At 45.7% G+C, this 15,377-nt stretch overlaps 1 protein-coding gene across 1 annotated transcript in view; it reads right to left on the reverse strand.

The window, feature by feature from the left end:
* Positions 1 to 15,377, reverse strand: part of lrp2b (low density lipoprotein receptor-related protein 2b) — a 207,593-nt gene that overhangs the window by 173,694 nt on the left and 18,522 nt on the right. Inside the window, exons 5-19 of the mRNA XM_077201294.1 lie at positions 14,129 to 14,245; positions 13,668 to 13,796; positions 13,121 to 13,290; positions 12,820 to 13,043; positions 12,519 to 12,725; positions 11,476 to 11,678; positions 11,233 to 11,373; positions 10,898 to 11,107; positions 10,425 to 10,620; positions 10,143 to 10,268; positions 9,840 to 9,970; positions 9,556 to 9,693; positions 2,025 to 2,303; positions 1,700 to 1,939; positions 1,390 to 1,512 (exon numbers count right to left, since the gene is read on the reverse strand). Of these exons, the coding sequence (XP_077057409.1) occupies positions 1,390 to 1,512; positions 1,700 to 1,939; positions 2,025 to 2,303; positions 9,556 to 9,693; positions 9,840 to 9,970; positions 10,143 to 10,268; positions 10,425 to 10,620; positions 10,898 to 11,107; positions 11,233 to 11,373; positions 11,476 to 11,678; positions 12,519 to 12,725; positions 12,820 to 13,043; positions 13,121 to 13,290; positions 13,668 to 13,796; positions 14,129 to 14,245 (2,634 nt within the window). The remainder of the gene's footprint in view (positions 1 to 1,389; positions 1,513 to 1,699; positions 1,940 to 2,024; positions 2,304 to 9,555; positions 9,694 to 9,839; positions 9,971 to 10,142; positions 10,269 to 10,424; positions 10,621 to 10,897; positions 11,108 to 11,232; positions 11,374 to 11,475; positions 11,679 to 12,518; positions 12,726 to 12,819; positions 13,044 to 13,120; positions 13,291 to 13,667; positions 13,797 to 14,128; positions 14,246 to 15,377) is intronic.

Consider the following 15,377-nt stretch of genomic DNA (forward strand, 5'->3'; position numbering starts at 1 on the left):
TGAAATGGTCCCACACACTACTTTTCTTTGCACGCTTCATCCTGTCGTCTGCCCTGGCTCTAACCTCCAGTGTTTTAGCCTGACAGAATGCAAAGCTTCAGGACCTCAGATCAGCTCTTCGTCTGTTACGGAGGCCAGCAGAAGGGAAAGGCTCACGAAGCCCAAGGCATGTGTTGCCCGTTGGGATTGCGAGCAAACTCAACTAGAAGTGTTGCTTCCTCCTGGGTGCTGGCTCAAGGCGCCTTGCTGACCAGATATATGTAGAGCTGTGGGCTGGTCGACACCTGACACGTTCGCTAGATTCTATAGCCTCCGTGTAGATCCGGTATCTCCACGTATACTCGCCCCCAGTGGCTAGTAGCGCAAAGGACCCGTTCTTAGTGTCGCCTTGCAACGCCACTCCCGCCCCAATGGGCCGGATACGTGCGTCTATTTGCTCCAGTAGTGTTCCCCAGAAATGGCTAAACCTGTGAGTTCCTCCGTCACCCCAGTGGCAGTCAGACTTTGCAGAGTGCCAGGCCTACACTCGTATGTGGAACATGTGATAGGCTGGGTGTCCATAAGTAGCGGTCCCTGCGGCAACCCCATATGTGTATTCCTCCACGATCAGCTCCTCTGCGGACGAGCCCGTGTCTTTCCTGGGCTCTGTCGTCTCTGCTGGTGTTCTTCCCCCCTATAACTAGGCTGGAACCACCCTAGAGACTGCCATATGTTGTACTAACCTGCTTGGCTAGTCCATATGTGTAACCGTCCCAGTGCCTCCCTCCGGGGTAGGATGTGGCTTCCGCAGCGTTCCCTTCCCCAAGGGCACGCTTTCCCAGCGTTATCCAATAGGTCACACTGAGTGGGTTTTGCAGAACAGCGGTGACTGACCTTCTCTGCTTAGAGCTCCTACTTTCTGCCCAACACTGCGGTCAGGCCAGGAGGCTCAAGAGGAGCGCTGGAAGGGCCAGCAGCCGTGCCATTTTGGTAAATATCCCCCTTCGTTAGTCTTGACTTACGAAGAAGTGGCTGACGAAGGGGAACATTTCGGTTACGTATAGTAACCCTCGTTCCCCAAGGAGGGGATGGGGACTTAAGTCCCCTCGCCACAGTTACTGAGCTTCCGGTGTACAGCCGCGTCACAGGTCCGGCTCCTCAGCGGAAAAACAAGGATGCAACGCACCTTCTGCTCATTATACGCTCGCGGCGCAATGCACAGCAATTATCGCATGCCAATGTGCATTGGCTCGTTTAGCTTCGCTCAAAGTAGATAGGCTCGCAAGCGATCCCCATTCGTCAGTCTTGACTTACATCTCCGTTCCCTACTCGGGGAACGAGGGTTACCATATGTAACCGAGACGTTTTTGCCTGTAGTGACTCGCCTTAAAAATCAAATCACTGTCTTACCGCAGTCCTTCTCATCAGAGCCATCCAAACAGTCCTGGTCTCCATCACAGACATATGAGTTATAGATACAGCGGTGATCTGGACACAGAAAGAAGCCAGGCTGGCAGGTGGTGATAGTGGAATCTGGAAGAGGACAGACGAGAATAACAGTGGTTATAATTAACTTAATGTATTGCTGTGTCAAATTTATGTGCATGGGCAGTGCTATGGCTTTTCAGAGTGTATGTTTTTATCAAAATGTCTTTGACAATAAACATTTATGCATATTCACTGACCCTACATTCACCCCTTGAAATTCTTCAATACTCACTGCACTGTCTCTCATCAGAACCATCGCCACAGTCATTGAAGGCATCGCACACCCACGCTTTTGGGATGCAGTTTCCATTGGTGCAAGCGAAGAGGTTGGATGGGCAGGTGGTTGGACAACGTGTGGGGCAGTTATCCTCGTCGGTACCATCACCACAATCATCATGTCCATCACAACGCCATCTAGCAGGGATGCAATGCTTGTTCCCACAGGTGAAGGCATATGGAGAGCAGGTTGTACCTTATTAGAAATGTGAAATGAGATGTTCATAGACATGTCTAGGTCTTCAGGTGGTGCTCAAGCACACTCACATGTTCATACACACCTGGACCTGTGCAGTTGGCTTCATCTGTTTTGTCGACGCAGTCGTTCACACCGTCACACCGGTAAGAATTTGGCATGCATCGGCCCCCGTCGCAGGGAAAAGCATAGTCTCCACAGTTATCATCTGGTGGGGGCTCAGAGTCATCCTCCACGCAGTCTCTCTGGTTGTCCTGCAGCTTCATGCTGTAGGGACATCCGCACACACGGCTGGACGCAGGCGTAGGGAAACAGAAGTGGCTGCAGCGGCCGTTTGGAATCAGATTGCATCTGCTTTTGAATACTGTACACAGCAATGAGATTACAGTAGTTGATTATCACTTACTTTGCATGTGACAAATAACACTTTACATCTAACAAGTGCAAGGATAAATTTTTGTCCAATCTATTTGTTTATTCAAAAAACATCAATATACCTCTTCTATGATGGGAATGCATTTAAGTTCTGAATAAAAAAATAAAATACATTTTTCTTGGGGTGAAAATTTTTAAAATGTCTGGGTGGCCGAAGATCCAGAGCCTGATTTATGCATAGGCATTCTATGCACGTGCCTATATATATACTGTATAAAGGTTAATGTTTTATGTATTTGAGGAGCAGAGAAGTCTGTTTTAGTCAAAAAAAAATTGTTGAGTCATAGTGTGTATCACTTCATCTTTTACAACATTAGATTTTGTACAAATTACAGACAAACTGAGCGCCCACATAGCTACAATAAACTTTATAACCTGTAAGTTGATGAAAACTTAATGCGATGCACTTACTGCCTTAGATGCGTCAGTTTTAATGACGGACAAAATGCGTATGTCCGACATTCACTAGTCAAAACGTCTCGGTTACGTATGTAACCCTAGTTCCCTAATAGGGAACGAGACGCTGCGTCAAGCTGTGGGAACGCTTCTGCGTGTGTGCGTCATGAAGCACGTATGGAATCAGTCCAATGGAGAGACGGAACGTCATAGGCGGGTGAAGTCATCGACCAGGAAACTATAAAGCACCCCCAAAACACAAGCGCGACAGCTTCTGATAGGCCTGAAGGAAGCGCTAACGGGCATGCTGGGAGTATGGCAAAACGACGCAGCGTCTCGTTCCCTATCAGGGAACTAGGGTTACATACGTAACCGAGACGTTCCCTTTCAAGGGAACTCGAGCTGCGTCAAGCTGTGGGAACGCCAATACCCACGTCGCCATAGGATCAAATGACCGTCATGTGGGAACTAGCGCATAGAGGACGAGAGCACCTGCGCCCCAGGAGTGGAACTTAAGTCCAATTCATAGAACTTAACAAATGTATGCGGTGAGGACCACCCAGCCGCATCACAAACATCACTTAGCGATACTCCTGACAACAATGCTTTAGAAGCAGCCATACTCCTAGTAGAGTGGGCTCGTACAGCCAAAGGTGAAGGCTGACCAGCCGACTCATAAGCAAGTGAGATGGCCTCAACCACTCACTTGCTCATTCTCTGTTTAGATGCGGACACCCTTTCCTGGGTGGTCCAAAGCACACAAATAACTGTTCTGATTTCCTCCACAGGGCAGCTCTCTGGACGTAAGCGTCTAACGCCCTAACCGGGCAGAGAAGGTTAAGTTTCTCCTGATCTGATGACACAAACGGAGGAGGATAGAAAGCCTGCAGCACTGTAGGTCTGACAGCATTAGTAGGGACCTTAGGGACATAACCTGGTCTAGGGTATAGAAAAGCCTCAACCATACCAGGCGAAAACTACAGGCACGAGGGTGCAACGGACAGGGCCTGCAAATCTCCGATTCTCTTAAGTGAGGAGATTGCAAGCAGAAAAAGAGTTTTATATGTGAGAAATTTCTCAGAAACTTCCTCAATAGGTTCAAAGGGGGCCAAAGAAAGGCCCTCTAGTACAATGGCCAAATCCCAATTTGGCACCCTCGTACGAACTGCAGGCCTCAGCCTCAAAGTGCCACGAAGGAAGCGAGTTATAAGTGGGTGTCTCCCAAGAGAAACTCCACTGAAAGGGACGTGGTAAGCAGCTAGTGCCGCCACATACACCTTTAGTGTGGAGGGGGATAACCCTGCAGAGAAACGCTCCTGCAGAAATTCCAGAACTGCACCCAATGGGCCGTTAACTGGGTCCTGCCGGTGTTCTGCACACCAAGAAGTGAAAAGTTTCCACATCAGGGCATATAACTTCCTCGTGGACGGAGCTCTGGAGTGAAGGATGGTCTCAACAACCCGGGTTGAGAGACCAGATTCTATGAGCTGGGCCCCCTCAGAGGCCAAGCCCACAGTTTCCACAACTCTGGGCGGGGGTGAAATATCGTACCGCCCTCCTGAGAGAGTAGATCCCTCCTGATCGGAATCTCCAAGGGAGAGCCGTCCAGAAGAGATATTAGGTCCGCGAACCATACTCGGGCCGGCCAGAACGGGGCTACTAGAAGTAGGCTGACCCCGTCCCTGCGAACCCTCTCCAGAACTCCTGGTAGCAGAGCAACCAGGGGAAAAGCATACAGACGTGACCTCGGCCAAGAGTGTACCAGAGCGTCCAACCCCAGAGGGGCTGGCTGACTGATGGAGAACCACAGATGACAGTGCGTTGTCTCCTTGGAAGCGAATAGGTCCACCTCGTTGCAACCGAAACTCAACCAAAGGAGCTCCACCACCTCGGGTTGGAGCCTCCATTCCCCCGGCCTCGGACCCTGCCTCGACAGGGAGTCTGCTACCACATTCAAATAACCAGGAAGATACATAGCTCTCAGAGACCGTAACATCTCCTGGGACCACAGGAGGATCTGACGGGCCAACTTGTAAAGTGGACGCGACCGCAGGCCCCCCTGATGATTTATATACGAGACCACCGACATGTTGTCTGACTGAACTAGCACATGATGACCTCTGAGGTCTGCTAGGAAGTGTTTCAAAGCTTGGAACACCGCCAACATCTCTAGACAATTTATATGCCATGATAGATGATGGTCCTGCCACAGACCTTGGGCTGGACGACCACTCATGACCGCCCCCCACCCTGTGAGGGAAGCATCCGTCGTTAGCGTTACGCAACGACAAAGAGCCCCCAACACAGGCCCTTTGGATAGGAACCAGGTTTCTTTCCACATGACCAGAGCACGAAGGCAGCGCCGCGTGACTTTGATCGTGCGGAGGGGATTTCCCCTCGGGGAGAATCCCTTGGTCCGGAGCCACCACTGCAGTGGTCTCATGTACAACAGGCCGCAAGGTATAACGTTGGACGCTGCTGCCATCAGACCCAACAGTCTCTGAAACTGTTTTACAGTGAGTAGCTGGCCTAGCTTTACTTGTTTCATAGCTGAAAGAATCGAAGCGATGCGGGTCGGAGAAAGTCGCGCCCGCATCGAGATCGAATCCCAAACGACACCCAGAAAAGTGGTCTTCTGAGAAGGAGATAATACACTTTTCTTTGCGTTCAGCCTCAACCCCAACTTTCTCATATGAGCGAGAACAACATCTCGATGCTGAACCGCCATCTGCTCTGTCTGAGCTAAAATCAACCAATCGTCGATGTAATTGAGGATACGAATGCCCTGAAACCTCAGGGGCGCTAAAGCTGTATCCATGCATTTCGTGAAAGTGCGGGGAGATAAAGCTAGGCCAAATGGAAGAACCTTGTACTGGTACGCCTCGCCCCCGAAGGCGAACCTCAGGAACTTCCTGTGTTGTGGAAGGATGGAAATATGGAAGTACGCGTCATTCAGATCTATCGTGACAAATCAGTCCTCGGATCTGATTTGTGACACGATCTGCTTGATAGTGAGCATCTTGAATTTTAGCTTCCCTACCGAGCGATTCAACAGGCGCAGATCTAAAATTGGACGCAACCCCCCATCCTTCTTTGGAACGATGAAATATCGGCTGTAAAAACCTGACTCCAACCTGGGAGGAGGAACCCGTTCTATAGCCCCCTTTTGAAGGAGCGCTTTCACCTCTTGTTCCATTACCAGAGCCTGCTCGGGGCCCACCAATGTGGGCAGAACCCCTCTGAATTTTGGTGGACGACACCTGAATTGGATAGTATAAACCTTTTTTACTGTGTGCAGAACCCACTGAGATATTTTTGGAAGGCTTTTCCACTCTGCCAGAAATACTACTAAGGGTACCAGTCTCTCGAGACTGGCCTCCGGTGTAACTTGTGCAGCAAACACAGCGCCCTGTAACGGCGCACCGGCAGGGAACGACTGGCTTAACTGCTCTGAGACCCTCCTCAGAGGGGGCGAGCATCCCTCGGGAAAGCGCTCGCTGGGACCGTCTGTGCCCCGGCATGAAGGCGGGGTTGGCAGAACGGGCCCCTGAGGGCACCGAAGAAGAGCGGGCCGGTATAATGCGGTGAACACCTCTCTCCCTCGGCAGGGACCACCCTCAGCATCCTGACGCCAGTGGCGTCAGGACTTCCTCTTTGCCGAAGCCTTCTTAGCCATAATAACTGTCCTCAGATCAGTTTTGCCAGAAGACTTCGGCTGAGAGTGCCGCGTCTGGTCCCACTGTTTGGAAGGGGGAGCGCGAGACGCGACACTCTGCTTCTGTTGCGCCCTATGTAAGGAGCTGACTGACGGCCTGGACTGCTCCCGCCCAGCAGTACCGGGGACATGAATTTCAAGAGGCATAAATTTCTGAAACGCTGCCGACTGTTTCTTCTCTTCCTGAAATCTATCTATTACAGTATTTACAGAATCACCAAAAAGACCATGAGGAGAGAGCGGAGCGTCCAAAAGAAAAGCTTTGTCTTTTTCTTTCATGCCAGAGAGATTTAACCATAGATGCCTCTCTGCGGCCACCAGGGCTGCCATAGTACGGCCCATTAGCTTGGCCGACTCCTTGGTGGCGCGCAGAGATAAATCTGCAGCCTGACGCAGTTCGCGAACTACGTCAGTGCTGACCTCTTGAGTGTCACTCACATCCTTTAATAAGTCAGACTGGTATGCCTGCAAGATAGACATCGTGTGCAGGCACGCCGAGGCTTGACCGGTCGCCGAATACGCCTTACCCACTAAAGCTGACGTACTTCTAAAAGGCTTAGAGGGTAAAAGTGGTGCTTTAAAAGAAGATGCAGCTTCAGCAGAAAGATGACTAGCAAGCGCCTCTTCTGCTTTGGGCATCGCCCCATAACCATGAGATTTAGCCCCCACAATGTGTGAATAAGTGGAAGTTTGAGGGCTAAAAACACGATAAGAGACCGGCTTTTTCCACAATCTCGAAATCTCTGTGTGGAGATCAGGGAAGAAGGGCAAGCACCGGCGTGGAGGTTGAGAACGGGAAGGCAAAAATCTTTCATCTAATTTAGATTTTTCTCTAGACTCCTGCCTAACAGCTGGCCACTCGATGCTTAATTTAGAAAGAGCACGAGTGAGGACCTCCATAAGCTCCTCACTTTCGGGAGAGCGAGATGGCGAATCATCGACATCTCCCGCATCCAGACTAACAACATCCAGATCCTCAGAACTGGATAGTTGCAGTACTGGGGCCTCAGTTCGGGGGGAAGAAACCGCAGAGCGTGCTTCCGAACCTGAGACTGAGGCACTGGATCTAACAGGTAAGGGCTGAGATAGGGCAGAGCCCGTCTCAAGCCCCGCTGTTAGATCCATCTGCGATCCCCACGAATGACGTCGACGCTCAGCCTCGGCATAAGCGGGACCCGATCCGCGGGGATCGCGAACCGAACCACTCTCCTCAAAGAGTGATCGGCGGGAGCGGAGCGTTCTAAGAGGCAAACGCTCGCAATGCTCACAATCAGCCCCCTCGAGAACTGACTGGGCATGCTGCACTCCCAAACAAACAACACATAAGCTGTGTGTATCCCCGCTCGTTAAATAGCACGAGCAGGGAGGAACACACTTCTTAAATTGTTGTTCGCTGGCCATTGTCTCTCAATCCAATATATATATATATATATATATATATATATATATATATATATATAGTTTTTTGAAATAGTGAAACTCCTGCTTAGTGACAGACAAAAACACTTGAGACAGATCCACATATAGCGCTTACTGAAGGCAAAGAAGCTGTCGCGCTTGTGTTTTGGGGGTGCTTTATAGTTTCCTGGTCGATGACGTCACCCGCCTATGATGTTCCGTCTCTCCATTGGACTGATTCCACAGTGCTTCATGACGCACACACGCAGAGGCGTTCCCACAGCTTGACGCAGCTCGAGTTCCCTTGAAAGGGAAACTCCATTTCGGTGGAATGTTAATAATATAATGGCACATACAAGTGTCTGACGATATAAATCCACAATATCAACTGTGACAGCACAGTGTTTAATTATTTAAAAAAAATATATATATATGTTACCCCCCTTCACCCGGGTCCCACTCGACCCGCTCCGAGCGGACCTCGAACCCGGGTCTCCGGCATGAGAGTCAGGCGCTCTAACAAGGAGGCTAAAGACTGCAGCCTCTAGCATCTGTCGCCAGAGCGCCTATTGAGATCAGAGGAGTGAGGTTTACTCGCACAGCAACTACTAGCTGGCCTCCGTTACACTCACCCCCCTAAACCTCACTCCCATCCGGGTCACGGCACCAATGTTACCCCCCTTCACCCGGGTCCCACTCGACCCGCTCCGAGCGGGCCTCGAACCCGGGTCTCCGGCATGAGAGTCAGGCGCTCTAACAAGGAGGCTAAAGACTGCAGCCTCTAGCATCTGTCGCCAGAGCGCCTATTGAGATCAGAGGAGTGAGGTTTACTCACACAGCAACTACTAGCTGGCCTCCGTTACACTCACCCCCCTAAACCTCACTCCCATCCGGGTCACGGCACCAATGTTACCCCCCTTCACCCGGGTCCCACTCGACCCGCTCCGAGCGGGCCTCGAACCCGGGTCTCCGGCATGAGAGTCAGGCGCTCTAACAAGGAGGCTAAAGACTGCAGCCTCTAGCATCTGTCGCCAGAGCGCCTATTGAGATCAGAGGAGTGAGGTTTACTCGCACAGCAACTACTAGCTGGCCTCCGTTACACTCACCCCCCTAAACCTCACTCCCATCCGGGTCACGGCACCAATGTTACCCCCCTTCACCCGGGTCCCACTCGACCCGCTCCGAGCAGGCCTCGAACCCGGGTCTCCGGCATGAGAGTCAGGCGCTCTAAGGTTTACTCGCACAGCAACTACTAGCTGGTCTCCGTTACATATATAATAATAATAATTTCCTGAAAAGTAGCGGTTTTGGGCATTTGAGGTTTACACCAGACAGCGATGATATACTGCATGTATATAAGCTACCGGTTGTGAGGGTATTTAGCGGGACCCAAAAATGTATTTTGCCTGTCACAATATGAAGTGAATTCGGCACTGCGGACATCATAATGAAGAAAAAATACTTAATTAAAAGAATGATATTATGGAAAAAAGTGCATTATTTTTTTTCTCTTGATCTACTTTTTTCATGTTTGCTCTTATTATTCATTGACCCAAAGTCATCATCATGTCTAAACATGTCTTCTAAATAGTGCAGAAAAATGGATGAAATTCCAGTGAACTGCATAAACAGACAGCAGTTTAGTGAGCAAGAGCTTATCTGTTTCACTCACAGTCCTGGAGATCAGCTGAATAGGCCTTAACATTCATTATGCCTGAGATGCCCTTTCGGAGAACTATATTTTCCCCACCATCCCTCTTCCTCATTCGGAAAACAGAATTCGTCCTCCAGTCTGACACCAACAAATTATCTAACAAATGGTGGAGACAGATCAGTCAGTGACAAGTGGAACAAATCTAAAAAATGCTGTATAACAGTCTTTGTAGTTTAAAATCATCTCAACATCAACATCATAATATGGCTTTGAGATGGCTAAGGAAACATAGAAGTGACAACCTGTGTGTATCGTAAGTGAGAAAGGGTGAGTAATTTGTCCAATGCTGGAGAAGGCTTGTCGGTCAAGCCCATCAATGCTCACATGCTCAATCCGGTCCAGCTGCGCATCAACCCAATATAGCCTATCCATCCTGTGGAGCACAACAAAAATCTAAGACACATTCCACAGCCTTTAGCCCTCTTTTTTAATTGTCCAAACTGATCTTTGTGTCGGAATGAAATATGAATGGAAAGTGAATAAACCCATCTCATTTACAAACTATTTCAGAAATCAAATGGTTGATTTTAAGAGGATTTCCTTACAGGTAGTCCACAGCAAGTCCATTAGGCCAGCCAAGTGTTGTGTTAATTAGAGGAACAGCATTGCTTCCATCTGTGTATGCTCTGGTGATCACAGCTGGACGGTACCAATCCGACCAGAATAGGTATCTAAAAATCACAAAATAGAGCTTTATCTAGAATATTAGATTATTTAGGTCTTATATATAATTAAGTTATTCTGTATTTACACTACATTATAAAGATGTTTCATTTAGCACAAAATGGTATTCTGAATTATGTATTCTTGCCCATGATGTCTCATACCCTGCACTGGGGTGCACAGCAATCCCCCGGGGGTATTTCAAGTTTTTAACAACAATGTCCCGCCTTGATCCATCTGTTACTTTAAAAGCTGAGACGGTTCGATAGGTGCTGGATATCCAGAAGAGGATCTTAGAGGTCCAGTCATATGCCATTGACTCAACAGAGCCCACTCTGTAACCTGTCAGGATCTCATGATCTGAGATATAACCACAAAATAATGATTTTATATTTTATTAAAATGTAAATGAAAATGAAAATCCAAAATTGAAAATTCATTTAAAAAGTAATACTAAATTTATGGAATTTTTTTTTTCCATGTTTTATTTATAATATCAGATTAATTTTAACATTGCTGTTTGGATTTAATCAAAGATGTTACTTAGCATAATACAAGTTTGAAAATCACTGAAAAGTTTAGTATCCAATTGTTAAAAAACAACAACAAAAAAGCTGCCTGTTTTCCGGTGACTCACTGGTGCCATTGATGGGTGATTTGTAAATGACCTGCCGCATTCTGTCATTGTAGAACACAGTCTCCGCTAAGCCATCATACTCAACTCCAGAACCAGAGAAGGTTTCGGCCATGCCAGCGAGCGGCAGGGTGACATCCTCCTGAGAAGACACATTAAGAGGAATCCCCCTGACCGCTTGTGCAGTAGCCACCAGTAAATAATCTTTAACCTCTGAAAGAGATAGACATGTTTGTTTCAGAGGATCTGGTGCAGTTGAACTGAAAATAAAGCCTGTAAAAAACCAAAACAAACAGTGAGGTTTATGATTTGATGGGCAGGCTCTGTCTGTCACTCACTAAAGCAAGTGTGGCGGTCATCCTGGATGTCGTATCCTAGGCGACACTTGCAGCGGTAACCCAGTCCGTCGTTGTCAGTGCGGTGACTCAGAAGGCAGATTTGCTGACACCCACCATTGTGTCTGCCACATGGATTTATCACTGCAGTCAGAAAAGGCCAATTATGATGTATAGTTAGCATTGGCCTTGTTAATTTTGTGAGTATGTTATAGTTTGTATTATAAACATTCAACTTTGTCTCACCGAAGGGCTGAAGAGCTGGATGGGAAACCACAATTTGTCCAGGCCTGTTAGTAGAGTGGTAGAGAAAAGTCGGGTCACTGCCATTGAAGCGGTTGGTTCGAATCACACCCATCTTGACCCAGTCAGTGAAAAAGGCATGGTTCTCGAATACCGAAATCCCGAAAGGATGGGGGACCTGATGACCTCCATTCAGCACTGTCTTCCTAGTGGCACATTTGAGTGCACAAATATAAACATAAATTTAGCAATCAGTTGTTTTTTTAAATGCACTATATCAGTGGTTCTCAACCTTTTTGTCTACAAAGACCCCCATTGTCCACAAGAATGTTTGAAGGCCCGATGACAGTAAATTTTGCATAATTTACTTGATAAGGATTTTGAAAATTCTTGAATGATCCTATGAACGATTGATAAAATGTCCATAAGCACAAACATTTTTCCTAAATGCATCCCACTTTATAAATCGCATTTCATTATAAATTCAAATGCATTGTGAACAAGCACATCAACTCCACCAACAGAATGCCCACAAATACCCCTTTATGGTTCAGAAGAAGTATCTCATCATCATGGTCATAAGTATTCACCTTTTTTTTACTAACCTGATTGTCAATTTATATTTACATTTTAATAAACAATGTTGGATTATTCTAATTACTGGTATATAATGAGCACAAAAGTTTGTACGCATGCTGTTCAGTTGGCGTACGCATAAGAACATCTTCACATAACATCAGTTTTTGTCTGTATACAGTAAATCCCACTGTGTTCCTCATTTTTGACATAGTATGAAATCCACTGAATTTGACCAAATCCCATCAAAGTGCATTTTATAAATATATAAAACTATTTTTGAGGGGATGCAATAAAAAAAGAAATATCCTGATTTGTACAGGTTTTGTCTTATTTTAAATAATTTTAGATCATATTGAGGATATTGGATATTTGCTAAGGCCTCCTAGTGGGCTCTGGCCACCTGTTTGAGAACCACTCATTTACATGATCCTAAAAGGTTTAAAATAGCGAGTTGCGGAGTATAATACCTGTCCAAGCCACTATATGTGACAGTCTCTACCAGGTTAAAATGGCTGTCTGTCCAGTAAACTCTCTTGGTAACCAAATCCAATGTTATTCCAGTAGGGGAACCCAGTCTGGTCTTAACCAACTCAAACCGGTTACTTCCATCCATGAAGGCCCGCTCCAGTTTTACATTATCTATGTTATAGCCAGAGTCTGTGAAGAACATGTATCTGTAGGAGACCGGATATAGCAATCAGACATAAAAGTAGATGAGTTAAAGTTTTACAACACACTGAATCACATCCGAGCACAAACTGTACTTACCCTACAGTTGGGTCCAGAGTAAGCCCATGAGGAGTCACCAAGTTTTCTGCGATCAGCGTGACACGGTTTCCCCCATCATAATCACATGCTTCAATTCTCTCCACACGTTCCTCAACCAGGTAGAGCTTAAAGTTGATCCAGTCCACAGCCACATTCTGGGCATTGTGCACTGCTTCAGACAGCACCTCTGTCTTATCACTACCATCAAAATTTATGGAGTAAACCTGAGAAAAATGTTGTTGTTATTTTTTGTGAACATAACTATTTACATTCTAATTTCACACTATAAACCATGAAACACCTTCTGAGAATTGGTATCTGTCCAGAAGATCCTTTGAGTGTGCCAGTTGTAACCAACACCCACAGCGTAACCTTTACCCTCTGATTGGACCAGAAGTCTGATAAACCGCCCATGTATATCTGCCATCTTGATATCACGCCCATCTGTGAAGATCAGCTGTGGTAAACCCTCTGTGAGGACCAAGAAGACAAGAGACATTACAACATACAATCAAAAATGTAGCTAAAATTCTAAAATGCTGTGCGCAGCCTAAGTGAAATAACCGTTGACTATAATACTATAACATTTGACTATATGAATATACCATTTATATTTTTATCTTTATTTATACCATTTATATTTTATATTACTAAATTACATATTTTACTAAATTGCTTTGAATGGGATTCCTAGTTCTGTGGGAAGGGCTGCTGTGATCCTGTATTAAAATTTCGAACTCAAACAGTTACATTAGAATTAAATTTAGAAACACCACTCATTAAGGCAAGTATTATGTTTGAGACATTTTAGCATGCTAAAAGTATTTTCATTTCAATTTTAAACTCACCTGAAATAATGGCCTTGCAGACATGACCCTGCTCCAGGAAATATCCATCAGCACAGCTGCAATGATGTGTGCCTGGGCGATCCTCACAGAAATGATCACAGATACCCCAAATTTTACAGTCATCATAGTCTGAGGATGAACGACATGCATGGGTCAATGACGTGAATCATTTCTTTTGTCCAGATGTATTAAGTTAATCATACATGCATTCATACATACAATGACTTGAATACTCCTTTCATAATCTCAATTTCACCTTTTCATAATCTCAGACAACTTTATTAGTCATTACCCACATGCTAAATCCGTATTAAAGTGCTAATTCAATAAATTAAGGGTAGTTCTGAAAAACTGGATTGTATAAACTCACAGAGATTATTGTCTAGTATAATGTGATATTATACAGATTTAGACAGAAATATGATCTGTAATCAGATAGAAAAGGGGTCTAATGCACTGACCCACACATGTGCGGCTGTCATTGGCCACAATGAAGCCATCGGGACAGTAGCAGGCTCCACCCTGCGGGCTGGGATGACAGCGGTACTCACAGCTCAGAGCAGAACACTGGTTTAAACCTACAGGACAGAGAGTGTTATCAGAGGTAGTTAGTTACTGGAAGTATCTGGGGCAGCTGAGTGATCACAGCCTGTCTGTCTGTCACATCCATAACATATGAAACTCATATCAAAGAACATCTGGTCATCATGAGCATTATAATAAAATGTGACTTTAACCCAGACACATGTCACTGAAGTAAAAACCCAATACACACAAATACTCAATAAAATACTCTATATTGTAATGTAATCAGGGATGCCCCATCTCATACACCACAGAAATATATTTATGTTATGACCTGTGTACAAATGATCAGGAAAATTAAGTATAAAAATAATAATGTTATAATTAACTTGCTATATCCATTAAAGGTATAAAAAATGTATTAAGAAGTGGAAGAAATGCCGCCTCAACGAAGTAATCCATGCCATACTTTGGCGATGATCTATTGGAATTGACCGCTATTCGTATTTCCAACACACGACCAGAGCCATAGCCATCTATATGGCTCTGCACACGACAATTAAATAGGTAATACATATTTCGATGCACTTCAGTTATTAATGAAGCGGTTTTCTGAAACTTATGCATGGCATAATTAGCTTAATTTGGCTGTTGGAATAATGTACCTTTATGGGTCGCATAATACACATCTTTAATAGTTTTCTAAAAAAAAATCTATATTTTTGTACATTGCACAAGACTCGAACACCTAATTCTGAGTGTCAGAATTTTTAAGTAGGATAGTCCAGTGGTTCTAGCCTATTTACTTCAAATCTACTTTACTCTTTCCCCACCATTAAAAGTACAATATGTAGGATTTTTGCAGTAAAATATCCAAAAAACACTAGGCCAATGTTACATATTTTGTTTAGTTGATTACTTACAATATCCCAAATGTTTCAAACAATTTGTAAATCTTGAGAAAATTGCGATTTTAACCAAGGAAACGGGGCGTGTGAGCAGGGGTGAGGAGTTTCCGCCAGGTTTGACCTCGTACTGCCATAGTAACCATGGCGACAGACGTTGACAACTGGCCCGTTATGCCTAGCAGGACGCTCACGCTCTTGTTGTTTTGTTCAAACATTTTGGATCATGGCAAGCAGACTTTGAGACAAAAAGAGGACTCGTTTACACACACACATACAC

The sequence above is a fragment of the Siphateles boraxobius genome, unplaced genomic scaffold (genome assembly GCF_051911475.1).
Source record: "Siphateles boraxobius isolate OS27281-9 unplaced genomic scaffold, OSU_SipBor_1 46, whole genome shotgun sequence".
In the NCBI taxonomy this organism is placed as follows: domain Eukaryota; kingdom Metazoa; phylum Chordata; class Actinopteri; order Cypriniformes; family Leuciscidae; genus Siphateles; species Siphateles boraxobius.